The sequence below is a fragment of the Sinocyclocheilus rhinocerous genome, unplaced genomic scaffold (assembly GCF_001515625.1).
Source record: "Sinocyclocheilus rhinocerous isolate Xijiao unplaced genomic scaffold, SAMN03320098_v1.1 scaffold1812, whole genome shotgun sequence".
NCBI classification, from domain to species: domain Eukaryota; kingdom Metazoa; phylum Chordata; class Actinopteri; order Cypriniformes; family Cyprinidae; genus Sinocyclocheilus; species Sinocyclocheilus rhinocerous.
Window position 1 is genome coordinate 753,866 of NW_015670626.1, and position 20,524 is coordinate 774,389.

The window sequence follows — 20,524 nt, forward strand, 5'->3', positions numbered from 1 at the left end:
GGTCTTCTATAAATCGGAAGTCTTTCCTTGAGAGAGTCAAAATGTGTTGTACAGATGTAGGTATCTCGGCTTGTCGCGCTTTAACACAGTCTTCCGACTGAAACCAGGCCGTATCCATAAACATAGTAGACTGGAAGTTTTCAGAGCCAGATTCCCGTGTTCTGCAAGACTTCACCCCTTCTTTCATTCATCATATGTCTGATAAAGACCTTAACGGACATTGCACAAACCCTTGTAAACGGACAAGGAAAATACTAGCCTCTGTAGCTTACTGGCTTAGCTCAAGATCTCCTGACCCTCGACTAATTGTCAGGAGTGGCAAGCTGGGAGCATTAAACCCTGAATCTAATTTGAAGCCGCATTAAGATGCATGACAAACGCTGTGTTTTTGACACCTTCTGGGTGGGAAAAAATGCAAGAAATGGGGATTTTTAACAAGGAAGAACCGGCCTCTATGAATAATATAAGTGTCAGCTGTAAATTACATTTGAGAGTGTAAATGTAATAAATAATGAACTGATAATATGCGTTGGAGGACACATGAGCGAGCGAGTTGTGCATGCCAAGTGGACTGCGCCATTAAATGGAGAAATACTGTTGTGGTGGGTCATGTTGCTTAATGGAAGCGAAATGAAGAATTCCACTCTTTTAATAATGCTTGTTATAATTAAACTCCTCCACAAGTGCTGGGCACGAGAGAGAGAACGAGCGCAGGACGTCTCCAAATTATAAATCATTCATCCTCTGCAGGGTTCCGCCTTTGTTCCCTTGGAAACAGATGTGCGGGGTTCAACTTTGACATCTGATTGGCGGAAAGGGATTTACAGGGGCACGGTACAGGAGGGCTGAAACAGAATATGTTTGATTTGCTGAAATTTCTCCCACCAAAAAGAGTACCCTTCCTCTAATCAATACCCTTTAGAGAATTCCAGGCGGCTGCAAAATTGTACTCTCTTCAGCTCGATACTGCACTGTGGGAGGCGAGTCTTTTAGGGTTTCATTAATATCTGAAATGACTAAACAAGTTCAGCAAAGCCAAGAAGGTGAATAGTTGCAAAGTCTACTTAATTATCCTGAATAAAATATGAAGTGGCAACTGTGAAATGATGTGGAACCGATTGGTTTGGGTGCTAGAAGAGAAATTTTCTCTCTCATCTTTTAGACTCATTTAAGTCACATAAGCGGAATGTTTCTTTTCTGAAGACTTCCCATTGGTTGGATACGAGATAAAACTCAGTAGCACAACAGCGTGTCAACACCACATGCCAAACACTGATAAATATACTGTCATCTTACGAACATGAGAATCCTTCACTTAAAGTGATGGTCTGTAAAACGAGTAGAGGCTAATTATCGACTGCTTCTCAAAGAACATCCTGGTAGAGTGTTAGGATAGTTCATTGTGCTTTGTACAACAGTCCCAATCAATACCATATTGACAGAGACTGGTAATCTATAAGCATAATGAGTCCATCTAAACAAAGAAGAACTTTGAATTACTATGATCAAAAGCACTCGAGAAATCGGCAACGGTTACAATCCTCAACTCGATCAGACTCCACATTGAATCCTCAGGGCTCTGTTCTACGAAGAATTAAACATCGTGGTTCCTCTTCTCTGCCAAGTTGAGGCACCTTCCCCTAATTCAATTAGTTTCTGGTTTAGAACACAGACAATATTTTGATAGCAATAAGGAAAATCTACTTAACAGACCTCCCCTAGCAAATATTTGGCCGTGGTCACGTCTGTTATTAGCCTCCTGAGGAGTCTCTTTGGCCCAAACTTTCCAGTCAGGCAAAGATTATAAAACAAGTCTGGGTTTTGAGGGTACCCTTGGGGTTTGGGTCACAGAAAAGCCCCTAAGTGCAAGAAAAGGCCTGCAGAGGTGCTGCAATGCAATCAACACAATGACTCCTGCCAAGAGTTTTTCACAGATTCATGCGACTCAAATAATCTGTTGCTCATGTTACTGTCCTTGTGTGTGGTCACATTCCTTAGAATAAGTTTCAGGTTTCTTATTGTCTCTCAGACATTAAAATTATTTTAGATACACCCAGATGCATCTCATAGACAGTCTTTGTTAAGGTTACAAGCATCTGTTGGCCAGGATGACTCACTGGGGCCAAAGCGAACCAGTACAGTTGGGTTTTAACATTCCATGACTGTCGACCAAAGGGCAAAATTCAACAGATGTTGCTGCTGGTCTTCAATAGAGAACAGCAAGCCAGTGGCAAAAACATCTGCCTGATTGAGTTGAATGTGAATTCAGCTAGAGAAAGGTTCTAACTCAAAAATCATAAAAGCGTGAGGGAGTTTCAGAGTTTCAAACTTTTCTTCTGTAGACTCGCCTTCTCTATTTTTAAAAAAATACCACACAATTTCCTATTCTCTGCCAAGGACAAATCCCTTCTCCATTACTCATACATAATAGACTGCTATCTTCAGAATATGTGTGTGAATCGCACAGTACCTGGATCCATTCTTTGTTTGAGTCCTCCGCAGGGGTCCAACCGTTCTCAGGGTTGTTGAGTCTAGATCGTTCCGGAGACCAGCTGGGGTTGTACTGGGATGAAGCCATGATTTGGTCGGAATGGATTTCCCCAGTTTCCATACCCAAAGGCTCGGTGCAGTCAAAGTCTGAAGAAAGCACAGAGGAAAAAGGGGCAGTGGAGTTGTTAAAATGTCATTTCATGATCTAAATAAAGAATACATCAGATCACGACCCAAACTAAGGCCTTGCTCTTGGGAACGAGCCACTCAGAGTCAAAGCACCATAGGTTTCCATCTCTTAGCACCAGAATAAAACATACACTCTCTTCTTGCCCCTCTAAGCACAGTTTAATGGAAGCACTGTGGGAAGTGTACCACATTAAGACGCAGACCTTTATTCATAAAACATTCAGTTTAAGCTCTGAAGTCCATTAGCAAGAGAAATTTTGAGGTTCATAAAAGAAGTGCCTTCGAAAGGTGCACAGTTAAATGGCATTTCCCCAGCGTCAGCATTTGGAGGAATGGAAAGTCAGAGACGCCTCTGGCAGATGGAAGGAGAGCAGGTTGTATATCACTCCTCATGCCATGCCACCCAGGATAAGGGCATTGCTGATTGTTTTGTGATGTTATGGGGAAGTCGTCTCGAGGCATGCTGGCCGTGTGTCTGAAACAAGCAAAGTTCATGCTCTGACCCCCAAGGATCTTTTTCCAGACGCTTCGGCATAGAATGTAGGACTCTGAGACAGTGAAGGATGGGGAAATGTTGAGGCTGAGGTGGGAGACATGCTAATTTATTTACAACAGGTCACAGACTCCAAACAAACACATATTGTAGTTTTAAATGTAATTGCACGTTGAAACATGGTGAGCTCGTGTCACCAAATATAACAGCGGGAGCTGCAAGCAGGTCATATAAACACATACACAAACAACACAGCCCAAACATGCAGGCCTAAACACATGTAGCAGATGGAGAAGGCATGTGTGTTAGATAGACAGTAGTTTTATTTATTCACACTAAGCCATAAGCCCTGTTCTGAAAACCTAGTGATCTGCCTACCTAGACAGCACTTGAAGGCATCACATTTCTGCTACCTTTTAAGAGACTTAAGAGCGGTGTGCTCTGATTGGCCGGGTATCTAGTGCGTTGTGATTGGCCGGATTCCTCAAGCGTGTGACGGAAATGTTACGCCACTTACCAGGTTCAGGAAACTTTCCTCCATAAAATGCGCTGACCACACTCACATTTTTGGGTTGTACTGTTCTGGAACAGTGTTGTGAATAAAACTTAACCACTGATTTCTAGTTGTGTCCTCTTTTGAAAGGCCAAACAAAGTAGTTTGGCTTTCGCAATGAAACACACAGCGTCTCCACGGTATGGTGATGGCAACAATACTACAGCAAGAATCAAAGTTACGCCATCTTTCATTGCGTATACATTTGGGCAGTGTTGTGCAAATCTCCCCACACAGTGACGTAGACATGTGGGGGCGTGTTTAAACGAGGCATTTTAGGAAGGCGTGGATGAGCGTTCACTTTTAGAAAAAATATCTCTTTGGGTTTGAGACTTTAATCTTTGCGACTTTACGGATCTCTGTATGCACGAACAGCTTTAACGCTCCAAAGACAAAGGAAAACATGAATTCGCCCCTTTAATATATAACAATACATTTAATAGATATATAAATGTATAGCCTTTAATTCAGGATGGAAAAGTATCATACTATTTTATCCAATATCCTTACAAAAATATACCAGAATAACCACAGATTTTTTCAAAATACCAACATGTTGTAGAATATTGCAAAGGTATTTTTAGTGCTTATTCATTTCATTAGCTTAGCAACTCATGCGAACACTAAACTCAAAATTAAAGGGATTGTTGAGCCTTTTATGTGCTTCTCATGAATTTCCCTCTGTTACCCTTGAAACCTCAGCTCAACTAAATCTTAACATTACTTATTCTCTTTTATCTCTCTATCTCTTCAAGCCATCTATCCATTTCCCACCCTTTCATTCTTTAGAACAATGACTGAAAACAACCAGATCTCTCGTCTGATTACATCTGGCATCTGTCACTGTTTGGTCCCACTCGGCAGAGACCATAAATCTTTGACGGTTCTCTGACAAAATCCTTCAAAGAAAGACATATTGCCAATGGCGATCTCCTTCCTTCCTGCAAAGCACAATATACTGGTAAACATGTTGAACTGCGAGAGAAGCTGCCACAGAATGTAAATTTATGGAGCCAATAAATAATTGACAGACTGCGACTGTTGGGCAAAGCCCCAGCTGAGAACACACCGACTGCATTCTTCAGCATGAGCCGGGTAGCAGAGATGTAGTACACACCTTGATGTGTTCTGAGAGCTCAAGCTGCAATATAACACGGTACATCAGTTCACAACATTAATGGCAATATGCACTTTATACTAAGTACAATCGAATCACAAGCACCACTACCTGTCATGTTGAACAGATATGTTTTCAAGAGTAGGTGAGAAAGACAGACAGAGGAGGAGTAAGCATGAGGGTTGGTGGTGTGTTCTGAAATTAAATGTTTAGTTGGAGCATTGCTCAAATTGGGGTGAAGAGGTGAACCCTCTGGGTGAGCTGGTTTGGAAAAAAAGAGTAAACCAACCCTCACAAAGCAGGGCAGACGGGTCATGACTCTCAACACAATGACTTAATGAAAGAGGGCCACAGCTGAGCGGGACGTGGTGATTTAATAACTTCCCATGTTATATCATGTTGTAAATGTGGGTACACATCTGTATACGGGATTATAACCCCAATCAACAGGGTATGTTTCACTAACCTTTGCTAACATAATGTAAAGGCTGTGTAAATGCTAGGAACAAGCATTCTCATGATGTTCAAACCTAGATGTTTCAGAATGAGATTTTTTATAAGCAACATTCCCAAATTAAGTTGAGGGATTTTTTTTTATTTATTTATTTTTTACCTTTTTACATCTGCAGTTATAGGTTTTCGAAGTAATTACTGTACTTTTCGCTTGCCTTCATTCATCTTCCAAAACATTCAAATCTCAAAGAACTGGCCTCTCTACTGCCATTCAGCTATGGAGCACCCATGGTGTTTATCTAAATTTTGTGTAAATACTGAATCTTAAATCTTGACATACTGAATTATTTAATCTCATAGCATAACTGGTTGTGTGATCTCATCATGGTGGCCCGTGTTATACACAATAAACAACGTCTTCTAGGATGCTGATATGACTGAGGATGCTGGATGCTGAGACTTCACCTCATGTGAATTGTGTACTGATTTCGTCAATTACTGTGCACTTTAAACATTGCAGTAATGACTTACCATCCGGGACTGTCCTTTCCAGCACAGTAAAGTTAGCCGAGAATCCCTCTTTTGCAATAGCACTGTCTGTGTTGATTGTCAAAGCCAAGATTCCAGTGTAGGATATGATCCGTCCTGGAGTATTTTGTCCACAGTATCTGCCAATGTATGGACCAACTGTGGAAACAGACAAAGATAGAGCAAAGAGAGGGTTTTAGGGATGATTAGATACGTTTAAAAATCTACTATTCAAGCCATTCTATCACAGCTGATACTGCAGTGTGTGAACATCAAGGACAGTGACATTGGTTGACCTTGAATAACTGCATTGACTGAACAAAACATTCTCTCTACACCTTGTTGTTGATGGAAATGAAAAGGGCAGTGTCTGTTTTGTATGTCTATGACCTTGGGTTTCTGTTTTCAGCGGCGACCATAAATTCCTACACTTATTGTTCGTTCCAGGGCCACTCTAATGTGACTTCCCAGAAGCCACTTTAAAAGAAAAAAAAAATGTGTAGGAGTTGCAGGGGACAAGAAGGAAGGAACTGAACACAACTAAGGCTGTAAATTAAGAGGTATGCAGTGCATTCAGCTGCGAGAAGGAAATGCTTTGAAGCTGTATTGAAAAAGGGCTTTTCATACTATATGTACATGTCTTTCCAGGTTAAGGCCACTTTTAAACTTTGGTTTAAGCAATGTTTCAAACTTTTACCGTGCTAGATGTGGTAGATTGCAGTGCTTGAATGTAACGGCAAGTTGTTTGGCAACAGACAACCAATTATAAATGGCCCCAGTGCTTGCCTTATTAATTATTCATGAGCTTTGTACAGCCACAGAAACTTTTTTGTTTTTTTTTGTCATTTTTGTGCATTTTACGCCTACTGGACTGTCCAGTCAATAAAATTAACCTCTTTAAAATGCAAATAGCAAGATTAACCCAAGGTTTACAAATATACAGTATGAAATCTCAAAACCGGAGTAAAAGGATTAATTACTGACCCAAGGCAAAATATGAACCATGTGAAACCATATGAACCGCTCACAGTACACTGCAACTCAAAAAAAAAAGAAGCTAAACATGTCACATATCTTTGGAAAGCAGAGATTCTTGTGATTTGAATGCAAACCATTTTAAGATACAATCAACACAGCAGGTACAATCAGTGTCTTTTTTCAGACTTTATGCTGTGATCCCACTGTGTTTTCCAGCTAATAGCTCCCAGCTATAGTCATCTGCAGGCATCTGTTTATAAAGAAAATGTAGGCGGAATGTTTTTCTCCTTTTTCAGTGTGTTCAAAGTTCTATTACTCAACACCAGTAAGACTTACAGTGACACTCTAAGGTTCCTAAACTGATCAAACCTCAGAGTGTCACCTTTCAAAAGAGACCAAAACCATGCATATACAGTACTCCAAATGTTTCAAGAACAGCATGCAATTTACTTTGGGTATGCTTTTTTAGCCAAATTTTTGCAGGAATGCTAAGGGGTTAAAATGTGCTACAAATGACTGAGATATTGGCTTAAGCATTGACGCGCCTTTTTCAAGGATCGCTCTTTACAGAGAAACTGTGAATGGCTCTTTGAGAAGATGCCCATTACAGTCTGAAAGAGATTAAACAGATCTGCCAGCTTTGTGTGTGTGTGTGTGTGTGATTACATACAACAGATCTAGGGATTTACATGAATCTTAATCTTCATAAGAATTCATTGAAACAGGTGCATCCAAGTGTGTATAAATGTGTGCGCTTGTGTGTTGAGACGGCTCTGGGTGTGGTGAACCATCCGGATTATCTGCATGACTCAACAGGGCTATGAAATTTTAAAGAGCCTCTCCATGAACCCATCCAGCATGTCTGCTCTGGTGGAGGAGGAGGAGGGCTTTACAAACCCTCTGCCAGGCTGTGACTGCCTCAAAGTGGGCGGCCAGTGGGTGATGGAGGGCTTGAAGTCATCGAGGCTTCTGTCTCATGCCTCGCAGCCTTTCCACACTAATGCACTTCTTGATTGGTGTGGCTCCACAGGTAATGCAGCTAGTGTCTGAACCGTAGAGAGGAGTTACACTGAGGCCCTATAAGGCACCAGGGCCTTCCCTTTAAAGTCTTGTCTTCAGCCTCCCTCTCGGCTCTTTCTCTGTCACCGTGCACTTGTGGGACACCTTTTTATTGTAGATTTTTCAACAGAGGCCGCCGAGTCTAAAATAAAGCATGCAACCTTTGTCCCAGGTTCTACACTTCCCTCAGGCCTACATGGATTTTGGATTCACAAAAAGCTCTGTCGATTTTTGGAGAATTGGAACAGCATCATTCACAAAGTTCTACACACCCCTCACTTCCTGAGTTTGCTTACGAAAACAATAAGAGTGCAGCATTCTCAACTCTTTTTAAAAAAGTAGTTCACCCAGAAAGGAAAATTCTGTCATTATTAATCATAATTATCTTGTTCCAAAACTGCATGCTGTCTTTTTTTCAAAACCAAAATTAAGAAATCCTAAAAGTAACAGCATATGAGTTTCTACCGTTTTCCCTCAAAATCCATCCAGAAAATTCCACAAATTCTGAAAATGTCTGCAAATTCTGTCCGGACCTGCTCACAATAGACTAACAATTAGTTAAACAGACTTCCTTTAATCATAATTGCAACAATAGGTTCACAACGTATCCTCGGAAGTGATGCAGAAACTAATTTAAAAAAAATTTAACTGATGAGAAAGTTCAAAAGGCTCTGTCTCAGATCAAAGGTGTCATTAGTTCACAGCTTCTCTCTTCCATCAGGACAGAAAAAAGACCTCTGGTCCTCGCAGATTTCCTTCCCAGTTTGAGCTGAAATCTTCCTGTTGGGCTTCTGGGTGTGTATAAGCAGTTCAAATACACACGCACAAATAAAAACTGTAATTATCTTGGAGAACAGAATAGTTTTGGTGTTATGACAACAGTCTACATTCCAGAGTCCCTCACCCCGACCTGCCCGGGACAAACCACAGTCTAATGTCCAGAGAGACAGAAAACGAGAACAGCTATCAATGGGATAAAGAGCTTTTACTGGCATGTTCTCAAATACTCTTATACATTTGTGGATGTAAGAGTATGTGTGCATGTCCAAATATCTTATTGACACTTGGCCATGCTTAGGAGGGGTTTGTTTTGCTTGTGACACACAGCACATAGATCTGGGCCAGGCATCTGTTCTCCCTTAGAGATCAATCATACGGCATTGTTATTTAGTCATAGCATCTGGCTTATCTGTTAAAGGCCATTTCCAGAAGGCCAAAGATGAGACCCTCCCAATTACTTCTGCTCTGACCACTGTTTAGTTTCCTTTTCCAGACCGCCTTCTTCAGTATTGCACTTCAGCACTGTATTATATCGCAAATCATGCAGGTTGTTGAGGATAGGTGTGCTATTACTTTGCTATATGATCAGATTCACAATTTTCACCTGGCAGATAATAAAAGTGGTGCCATCTCCGATAGAATGTGTAAAAATTGTACCTTTAGGTGTTCAACAGCTTGGTACTGTGGCAGTACGCTTAAAGGGACAACTTTGTACATTATTTAAGGTTCATAAGTAGTACCTTAAGGGTACATATTACTACTCTAATGTCCTAGTATGCATATTTTAGAGGTAGATAAGGCAGAAAGAAAATCGTCCCAGTGACAAGCTGTTGTATCGCTAAAAGTAAAATTTTTGTGCATTTTTTGACAGTGTGAAAAAGTCCCTTAGACTTAAACTGAAGGAGGGAGCCAACCTAACATCCTCCCATCCACCTAGTACACTTTGTTGGTGTGCTTTGCATAGGAAACTTACATTCTCTTCAGAAAATGTAAACTCTATTTTGCATTGTTAAATTCGAGTATACATTCTTGTTACTTGATATCATGTTCTGTTTCTGTAGACTGAAGTATTTGAGTTTACTGTTGCTGGTCCTTTGAAGTGTGAGTATTTGAGAACCAATGTGCAAACATCATCCGCTAAATGATCTTTTGTTTCAAACATTCAGATTTTCCTGTATGGAGCAACTGTTCTCTCCAATGACTCACCTCCAGGGAAGCCGTCCCAAATCTCCAGGCGGTCGTAGCGGCAGAACACTCCAGTGGGTGGCTGTGTGTCTGGCTCCAACTCAAAGCTCTCGAACTCCAGAACGATCTCCGACATCTTAGGAGCAAAGATCATGAACGTACAGTCCAGGTTGTTGGGGTACTTCTCTGGAAAGCCGGGTGACTTGATGACTCCACTGCTGGAGGTGAAGTTCCTGGAACATTCTGGACCTGAGGTGGACACCGAGAGGAAGGAAAAAGTTAGGATTTCTTGTTTGCTCACTGAGGCAGATGGAGCAGGGGGAAAAAAAACAAACATCGAAGAAGGAACATGGTGGTCTGTGTTGTTTTGCTCGATGATTGCATGGTTTATGGGCTGTGGAGGAGGCCCACCCTGCTCGGGATATGGCTGCTGCCTTATTTCTTGGGTGTGTGGGCTAACAATGAAGACGAAATGAGACCAAAAAGAAAGTAAAAGCGCACATGAGCCTTTACTTATTAAAAGTTTCATACGCACTCTGTGCAGTACAGTTGGTGCTTAAAAAACACAATTAAGAAATAGTAAAATATGTCCATCATACTTTATAAAACTCACTTTATCCGCCCTTTAGAAATACACACACACACTCTTATATCAGCAAGTCAAAACATTTACCCGGAACTCTCTGGTGGACTAGCTTTGTTGATGTAGAGTGTCTTGTTGAAGTTCACACATGCATCACTACTTTGCACTTACACGACGGTTGCTCGACTAAAGCTGTTGTGTGATGAATAAGCTCAGAGCTCTAAGAGTGATGCATATAGGATCACCTCTGGATCATCAACACAGAAATGTCAACATTACGTTAACACTGTACCTAATGTAGTGTGGAAACTCATGGTAATTACTGCGGGTGCAAAAGTTTAAAGATCATGAACCAGAACAGAGATGACAAATAATGATGTCATTGTGGCTAAAAACCAATCCCACATTACTTCTTTAAGTGGAAGACAAAAGGGTAAGTCTTGAAGAATTCTCAAATTGCTTTCTTGCATAAAAATTGGATGGGGACCAGGGGTGCATCATAAAAGTGGTCTGTACAACTTGTGCGCCATATTCTTCTGTTCTAAAACATCTTCTGTAGACACAGATTGAAATTTAACTCATTATTCACTGAAAGCCTCTCAATTTCTTTGTGTGTAAGAGAGCAGCTTGGACATTCTACTACATATCTCCTATTATTTTCTATGGAAGAACGTTATATGGGTTTTGACACAATGGATTTCATTTACATTTTTTAGGTGAACTACTCCTTTTTAAATTATAAAAATGGACAGCCCAACAAACAAATCTCCAAAGGATGGAAGAATGGTTGAAAAAAATAAAAAAAATTTTTTGCAGCCTTAAGTGGATTTTCTGTTATTTTGGAACCTTGTTGGGTGCATAATTTAATGTCATCAAAAACTCTACCACATTCTACCACAAAACCTGTTAACTGCTTCTTTTTATTTACATTTTTTATTTCTTTTCCATTTTTCCTGTGCTCAAAAGAAAATGACCAGCACGGGAATATAAAGCTAAAGAGAGTTGACATTTAGTGCACTATTTAGTTGGTTTTTAAACAGCAGGACATAAATTCCACACTTTTAGTCTTTCATTACACAGAGCTTTAAAATTCCAGACATTTAATATTTTACATTTTCTTTCATAAATAAGAAAAAAAGCTTGAAATATAACACTCAGTGGAAGTGGATGTTCCCAAACCCTACAGCCCTCCACTCTAATCAATTGAAACCTAGGGTGTCAGCAATTAAACATGGGGAGAAGGTGTCACACGGATAGGACGGGGTACTTGCAGAAACACTTTGGGGTTTGGGGTTGAAAGGTGTCAGCTGAATGGTCAGCAATCAGTGTCTCTGAAAACTTTCCATGTTGAAATAAAAGTTACTAGGCTTAACAGGCTTATAAAGAAATTCAAAGGAGCTATTTGATGATGGAGCCACAAACTTTCAACTTTCATCTTTAGTTTTTGATAGTTGTGCACGTTCAAGCAACTGCAGATAGACACACTCAATTCAGTAGACTATTCTTAAGATAATCTTCTGACAGACAAAAATGTTCTGTGGCTGTTCCACGGGCAAGAAGGAATTGCATTTTCCTTTCGCAAGATAAGAGCACATTTCCTCTGCACTATTTCTCACTCTATTTATAAAGTGCATGCTATAACATTATCTTTTTAGCAAAACAATCCAGAATATACTCGAAGCAAGAACATGAAAGCAAATGCGTTGAATTCCGAAATATGTCGGAATTAATTTCGATGTTGCATTGACAGCATTGCCACAAAGGGGTGCTATAGTTGGTATTAGTGCCCAGTTTTATTGTTTAGGTTTTTTAGGTTTAGTTGAAGCAACAATTTGAAAATAAAAGCTGCATGAGCTAAAGTTGGCTAAACTGTCAACACACTAACTAGCTAGCAAGCTATCTGACATTTGAAGGTGACTCTATCATTACCTTAAATACTAATGCAATATTAAGTATTGTTTACAATGTGTCAATGTCTGCGTTATTGGCACACTTGTGTAGTTTTAGTGCCTCTCTGTGGATGGCTTAAATATAGAGTGTGAAATATAATAGAGAATTGTGGGTCCACTAGTACATTTATCTGTCTAGCAGGAACTGTGTAGCTTCGCGGCTCTTGACTGTGACTGGCTTTGTAATGCTTCACTGCTGTTTACAGATTGCGGTGGGATTCTAGGATTTGTGTGTATGTGTGTGCGTTTGTGATTATGCGTGTCTCATAAGGATTCAGAGACATGTCGCTATTGTCGCTAACCGCAAATGCTTAAAACCTCCACACATTCCCATGTCCCTTGGTTTGTTTCTGCAGTTATTTGCAAGCAGTTGAGAAAAAAAAAACTTTACAAGAGAAAACTGGGGAAAACTGAGATGAGAAATGGGACGGAGCTTTGAGCCTGTAAACGCAAGCCAAACAATTAAAGCTTTGTGAGAGCCATCCAGCTTTCCCTCTCACAGCCACAAATACTTTCAAGTCCTTCTGAACTAAATTTACACTTAAACACTAGAATTTATGGGAGAGTAGTGAAATGGTATTGAAAAAACACAGGCTTGATTCATAGCAGCTAAGCGCTAATTCTGACATTAACGGCTAGCTTTTGTACAATTTATTTAGTTTTTCCGGACTAACGTATATACACAGGGCTTATCTTTTCAATGCGGTGAAGTGGCTGAAGGATTCAGCCTCTGTGGAATATGCTGTTTATTTAACAGGCCAGAGGCAATGCTTGTTAAAATGATCGTTTGCAGGTCTCCCCTTAGTGCAAACAAACCCAGCAAAGTGTCAGAGATTTAATCCTCATGTTCTGTTGAGATTAACCCTGTTGAAAAAACCAGCATATGCTGGGTAGGTATGTTTTGAAGCTGGGATGCTGGTTTGAGCTGGTTTAAGCTGGTCCTTTGCTGGTTTATGCTGGTCATGTGCTGGTCCTAAACTGGTCCGACCAGCTTAAGACCAGCACATGACCAGCATAAACCAGCACATGACCAGCATAAACCAGCAAAGGACCAGCTTAAACCAGCTCAAACCAGCATCCCAGCTTCAAAACATACCTAACCAGCATATGCTGTTTTTTTCAACAGGGTTACTGTTGTTACGTTTGGGGACCCAGAGACCTCAGTGATGTATATCTTACAATACAACATGTCTAAACATTTCTGTCATTTAGAAATTAACCTTTTATCTTTAGTTCTTCTGACCTAATCAAAGCCATATATTACTGAATCTCTATTCCTCCGTTTGACCTTAAAGTAAAATAAGTTAGGTACTAAAATTACTACAATTAAAACCTGAATATCTCAAATAAACAAACACTAATAAAAATGTCAAAAGCATAACAGTATCTAAAATACACTGATTTGTCTCCATTCTTGTTTCTTTATCTAAGTGTTCTCTGCAAATGCTATAATTTTTTTGTAGTTTGGTAGCTACACTGCACACAGTACTGCAAACCTGAGCTGACACAGCTACGCTAATGCTAAGAGATGTGTATTACTAGATCCTTTGGCATACGACAAAGTTTGTGTAACGCTGAAGCAGAAATGAAATGGTGGGAGGTGTTCTGGGTCTAGTGAGCTAATCGCTGTTGTTTATATTCCATATATCTGCAGGGAGAATAATTAATCTGGACACACACATACACACACCTCTCCGTTTACCCCCGTGGCTACACTAAGACAGGTTAATGGGTGCGATGAGAGTTTGAGAAGCAAAATTTGGCCACACTTTCCAACAAACATGAATCTGGAGTCACAGCTGTGGGGTTACCCTGAACACACAAACACGCACACTTACAATCTACAGTTGCTGACACATCATTTAGCCAGCCAGCACCGCTGATGGTTCCCCTTGAGAACAAGAATGGACAATGCACAGAAAGACAGATTCTGCCTTGGGTTTCATTAGCTCTGAGTGTTAATGTAGGGGGGTTTATTTAGAAGACGGGCTTGCAGAATGACATGCTTGCCGTGCCAGATGTGACCTATGCCACTGGCCTGTAAAAAGCAACTAAACTTGTAAAAGGCAACTGAACTGGACACAATGAACAAGCTGCCATCCTCACGCAATCCTTGTCCTACTGTGTTGACACAGGCGCCATCGTAAAGACGTTCAGATAACATCTCTATGATGAATGGCCTAGCTTGTCATGAGCTAGTGATGATGACACAGACTTTCAGCATGATTTTAAGGCAGTTCACTGGTAACTATTTAAATACACACAAATGGGTTCATTGGAAAAATGTGCCTCTATCTATCTAGCACTCCAAAAGCGAACCTATACTTTATAAACACAATTCACTGCAGTTTCCAACTGAATGAACACCAGTGTCAGTAAAACAACAACTTTTATTCCTTTTCACACAAATTATAATTACAATTATCAATTAATAAATACTTTTTTTCATATGATTCCTTGCACAGTACTATGTAATGAACTCAAAACATATTAAGATGATTTGTAAACTAATACATTTTGATGTTTGCATCACATAACCAGCTCCATATGTATGGCTTTTTTTTGATGTAGTAAACTTGCTCAGTAGCGCACCCGGTACAGCATTGCACTTGCAATATGGAGTGCTTAGGTACAAGTCCTGTGAAACACAAATTACGATAAAGAGACTTGTACAAACAAGATAAAGTGGCATGGTGTGTTTTTATTGATGATACATTATTTTTAAACGTGATAGAGTATTAATCTTTTAGTGCCACTCACCGGACATTTAATTTCTGAACTGATGTGATAGGTATAACAACCACTGCAATAAAACTATGCCAGATTCACATTCACCTGTTTAATATAAAACTAAAGACTCTTTTAGCACCACTCTAAAAGTGTTGTGAAACATGCAACAACCAACATAAAAAAGTTTTGCAGAAATGTCACCACAGGCGCGTTTTCTCAAAGAACCTGGGTTGGGTGCACAATAAAAGCTCCTGTAAAGACCTCAATCTTTTATTGAATATTTTTTTGAAAAGATCAATCAAATCTGCAACAGTAACATCAATTTTAACTTTCATTCCTACAGCTCGCACATTAAGCGTTCATCTTTCTATTAGTGGTCCATCTCATTTGGAAGCCCGTTTCCAAAAAGTAAATGCGACCTTATCTCTCACACTTTATTTTTTGGCAATTACGCTTTTATACAATAAAATGTGTAATTTCCTATTTATTCTCACAGTTACCTTTTTGTTTTTTACTCAGAGGTGGAAACAGGTTTTTACAGTCTCCTCCTACTACACTGACACTGAGCGAGTGTAACTTACTTCTCCTTCCTTCTATCCCACACCCACGCCTTCCACCCCACTTGTGAAACATCAGCTTCTCTTCGCACTTGATGTGGCTCCGAAAATTGCAGAGCTGTTAACTAGACACATATGTCTCCTTCAACCCTAAGAAAGGCCATTTTGGGGATGCCACGGCAAGACAGGATGACATGATAACTACAGTCTCCTCTTCTTTACGGATGGGATACGCAAGTTTCTAAAAATCATCTAAAAGCCCCTTGTTAAGGATGGTGTAAGGGAACTCTGAGAGAAAGAACATGGTGTCTGTGAAACCGTAGCAGTCTGAAAGCCCCCTGAGGACAGCTCTTCATTAGATATCCATGCTGTCCAGTGTGGGTTAGTGCTTGGGTCAGGCTTGATTGCATTCATAGATAGCTGCGGTGGACAGATTCTCATCTCTTATCTTTCCTGTGCGTGTGTGTGTGTGTGTGTGTGTGTGTGTGCATAGCTCCCAGGCTTTCTCGCCCTCTCTTCACCTCATCTTCTCTCCCTCACTTTCTTTGTCACCTTCACACTTTTTTCTGAATAGATTCTTCTCTCCTTTTGTGTTCTCTGTTTATTCTCTCCTTCTCTTGCAGTCTTCACATTAAATCTCTACTCTCGTTTTCCCTCTTTGTTGCTTGTCTAAAATCCCTTTCCTTCTCCCCCATTATTCTTAATATGCATTTCAAAATTACCAATATTTCATATTAAAGCTTGGGAACATTTTACTACTCTGCTGTATCACTCCATCTGTCTTTGTTTTGCAATACTGTAACCAAACTCTATCTATCTATCTATCTATCTATCTATCCATGCATCCATAGTGACATTAATGACCTATATTGCTTGCCGAAAATATTGTTTATTGTGAATACTGTCTTTCTACTGTATTGTCTTCTATCATATTGCTGTTGCTGGCATTTTATAAAAGCAATACGCCACTTGTAATGCGTGTTAAAGTGATTTAACCACGGTTAAGTGGTGTTCTTAAGGACAGGGCAGAGTAAAATCACTATAACGCACAGTCTCTTGTGGCTAAATGCTTTAAATATAAATAAATAAATAAATATATATATATATTTTCTCCATCACTCTTCCTATTGCTTTTCACATTCTTTCCCTTGCTTTCTCGCTGTCCTTGTCTGTCTTTAATTGATAAGGTTGATTTACACTTTGCAGAGTTTGTGTAGTCACAACAAATTCCCATGTCCTGGACTGCAAACAACAGTATTTGTTGTTCACACAGGATCTGGTGGCCCACCCATGCTGATAAACTAAGAGGGTTTTCTGGAGGAACACACCCAGCGTGGGGGCGCCCATCCTGGCCGAGTGCGTCGAGTCGATATGTTTCAGACGTCTTTGCTCTCTCCAGAGGAACCTTATTTCCAATCAGACACATCAAGAAGATGAGTTTAAGAAAATCAGCACTGAGATAATGGAATACTGTGGGAGACTTATTGATGTTATTGATGAGCCAAAGTGTGTGGAGGTGCAACAGGGGGGATGGGAACCCAGAGGAACATCTATTGCTCCGGGGTTGCTCTTTTATAGCTCAGGAGTTCTCAATTGCGTTCTGTGAAGTATCAACTTTGTCTCTGATTTTTCTCCTAAAAGTGTGTGTATATATATATATATATATATATTTATTATCTTTTTTTTTAATTAATTTTCTATTCGTCAAAGAATCCTGAGAATTTAGTTTCCATATTTTCAACATTGTTTTCAACATTGATAATAATCAATCATGTTTCTTGAGCAGCAAATCAGCATATTAGAATGATTTCTGAAGATCATGTGACACTGAAGACTGGAGTAATGATGCTGAAAATACAGCTGCGCATCACAGAAATAAATTACATTTTAACAATATTTTTTAAATATTTTTTAAATGTAATAATTTCACAATATTACTATATTTACTGTATTTATTACACTTTTTAATACTTTGATATTTTGAAAAGTCACAGTTTGTGACATTATTGACATTTGTGCAAAAATCTCCATTTGCTCAACATATAATCTCATTGCGTCTAGGAATAACAATTGAGATATTAAAGAGATCTCTTTGCCAAATTTTTTTTCTTTTCTATGGGAATGATTACACACAAATGGACAATAAAGATGAAAATAACATCCATCTCATCCTGAGGTCACACTTGGGGTAGCCCAGGGTCAGTATTTGGCCATGATGTGCACTGCACCTGTCCGAGGTTACGCAAACATGCTTTCTCTTGAGTCTCTAGCCCTACCTCAAACACAGGAAACAGATCTGAACAACAGGAAATTTCTGCTCATTGCCGTGACATCTTCAGATAAGAACGACGGTCTCTCGGTGTGTATCTGTGTGTCTCTGTAGGCCAGACAATGCCAGACCGATAGACCCTGAAGGTCTACAAGTCCACGTTATCAACTGATCTTTTCTCATCAAGCAGCTTTCCCACTGGGCCTCACGAAGAGACAACAGAAAGTGCTCTCCCTCGCTCGCATCTGCCCTTATATGGTTGTTGTACTCTCCTACAGTAAATTCCTAGATTGTATGCATTCTTCTTATTATAAAACGATAGTTACGGCTCTAAAATATGACTGGATGAGCCACTTTGGGGCCATTGTAGGTGATATTCGCCTATCACTTTCTTTTTTCTTTCTACTCACCCGTTTTGAAGATCTCGTAGCGGATGGAGAAGCCAGCACCATGAGTCTCGTAGTCAGACGCAAACTTGATGAAGAGCTGGTTCCCAGAGGAGACCACAGGAGAGGGAGCGATCTTCCCACAATACTTCCCGACCAGCTGCCCGCTCTCATCCACTCCATCTCTCACTTCCACATAGTCATATCTGCACAGAGAGAGAAACACAAAAATTCATTCAGCTAAACTATTAACACTATACACTTTTTGTACAGAATTTAGCAGGTTAGATCATATAGACAGTTTGTTTCAGTAAACCGGTTCTAAATGTCTTTACTTACATTTATAATATTATTATACATATTTTTACTTTAAAAACAATGACTAGGTGCTAGTTATTTGAAAATTACATTCAAATTGTTTAAAATTCTGTTTTTTTATGAAAATCAAAAAAAGATAATAAAAGATAATATTTATAATGCATTTTACATTAGATTTGTTCAGTATTTTCCCTGTTTAAATGTTGTCAATGACCCAAATATCAACATTCACAAACAAAAGACATGTGCAATGAACTGGTTCAGAACAATCATTTAATTTATTTATTTGAATCTTTAATTTGGGTAATGTTCCTAAAGTGTTCTTGTGTGGTATTTTATGCGAGTAAAAAAAACAAAAAAAAAAACAATATGTGTTTAGTATAAGGACCAATACTCACTATTAACTTGTTGCTTATTTGCATGCCTATTATTAACATGTTGGCTGTTAATTAGCTCTTATAAAGCATTCTACATCCCTAATCCTACCCCCCACTCACACACACACACACACACACACACACAGGTTTGTTTTTGTGAAAAGTGGGGACATCCCATAGGCGTAATGGTTTTTCTACTGTACAGACCGTATATTCTATTGCCCTACACCAACCCTACCCCTAAACCTACCCCTCACAGGAAACTTTGTGCTATTTCAGATTTTCAATACACTCCATTCTGTGTGATTAATAAGCGTTTTGAAAAGTGGGGACATGGGATAATGTCCTGAAAAGTCACCTTCTCCTTGTAATACCTATGACATACCTTTGTCATTATACAAATTTATGTCCTCATTTGTCACAAAAAAATGCGCACACACACACTCACACACACACACACACACATATGCACAGTGAAACTTAAAATAATCTACATCCACAAAAGTGTCCTGTTTCTTTCCTGCGCTCTAATGATGAGTAATGTATCATGATGTTTGATGTTAGAGAGTTAAAAAGGGACAGACAAATTGCTGAATGACAGAAGATGGTGATACTCTTTACATGTCCGTTTGACAGTATGTGAGTAGAACAACAGTTATAGTATGAGAAAAAACAGGTGTCGCCTCCACACACACACACACACACACACACACACGCTTCAGTTCTCCTCAAAATAGAATTTCAACCCTAAAGCTATTGGCTTATGCTACCACATAATTGAGTCGGCGACAGTTTGGAAGACTGTTGCAGAAACAGCAGCACGTGCACACACAAAAACCCACGTGCACACACATACGCACGCTAATATTGTGTCTGTAATACAAGACGGGATTGGGTGGGTGGTCCTGCCTCAGCTAGCGAGCGAGATGGGATGAAAAACTAAAGCTGATGTGAATTCTCTTCTGTTTTAAGTCTGTTTGGACAATTCGCTCCGCATACTGATATAATAATGGTGAATTTCAATTGGGGGTAGGCTCAGCATGGAATATGATTGACAGCAAGGTCTTGTTTCCATGGCATTTAATCACCCCTGACACATGTAACCGCAGGAACGATGGGAGGATAGGAGAGCAAAGCATCATGGGGAGTAGAACGTTCCATTTCTTTCAAAGAATCGCAGTTTGCTTTCTCCAAGCTTATTAGGGATGCATAACCAAAATCTTGCTTGTGCATAATCTAATTTAATTTAATATTGAGAGGAGTATTGAAATACTGATATACAGTATATATTATTAATGTGCGTTACAGCATAGATATGCAACAGAAGACCTCCCTGCTCAAGAAAATGGTATATTCCACCTGCCACACATTACACGAGGAAATGTGTGAAAATTTAACGAAGGTATCGCAGACAGCTGAATGTGTGTCTGTATGTTAGTGTGTCCAGGGGGGTTATGGGAGGCATCAAAATTGGGGCGCATCTCATACTGTGCATTCAGTGATATAAAGGTTGGGACGGAATATGAGAAG

The 20,524-nt window shown here is 39.7% G+C and overlaps 1 protein-coding gene across 1 annotated transcript in view; it reads right to left on the reverse strand.

Moving 5' to 3' along the window:
* Window positions 1–20,524, reverse strand: part of LOC107734315 (neuropilin-1a-like) — a 61,586-nt gene that overhangs the window by 23,956 nt on the left and 17,106 nt on the right. Inside the window, exons 3-6 of the mRNA XM_016546248.1 lie at window positions 18,324–18,505; window positions 9,847–10,074; window positions 5,827–5,982; window positions 2,471–2,637 (exon numbers count right to left, since the gene is read on the reverse strand). Of these exons, the coding sequence (XP_016401734.1) occupies window positions 2,471–2,637; window positions 5,827–5,982; window positions 9,847–10,074; window positions 18,324–18,505 (733 nt within the window). The remainder of the gene's footprint in view (window positions 1–2,470; window positions 2,638–5,826; window positions 5,983–9,846; window positions 10,075–18,323; window positions 18,506–20,524) is intronic.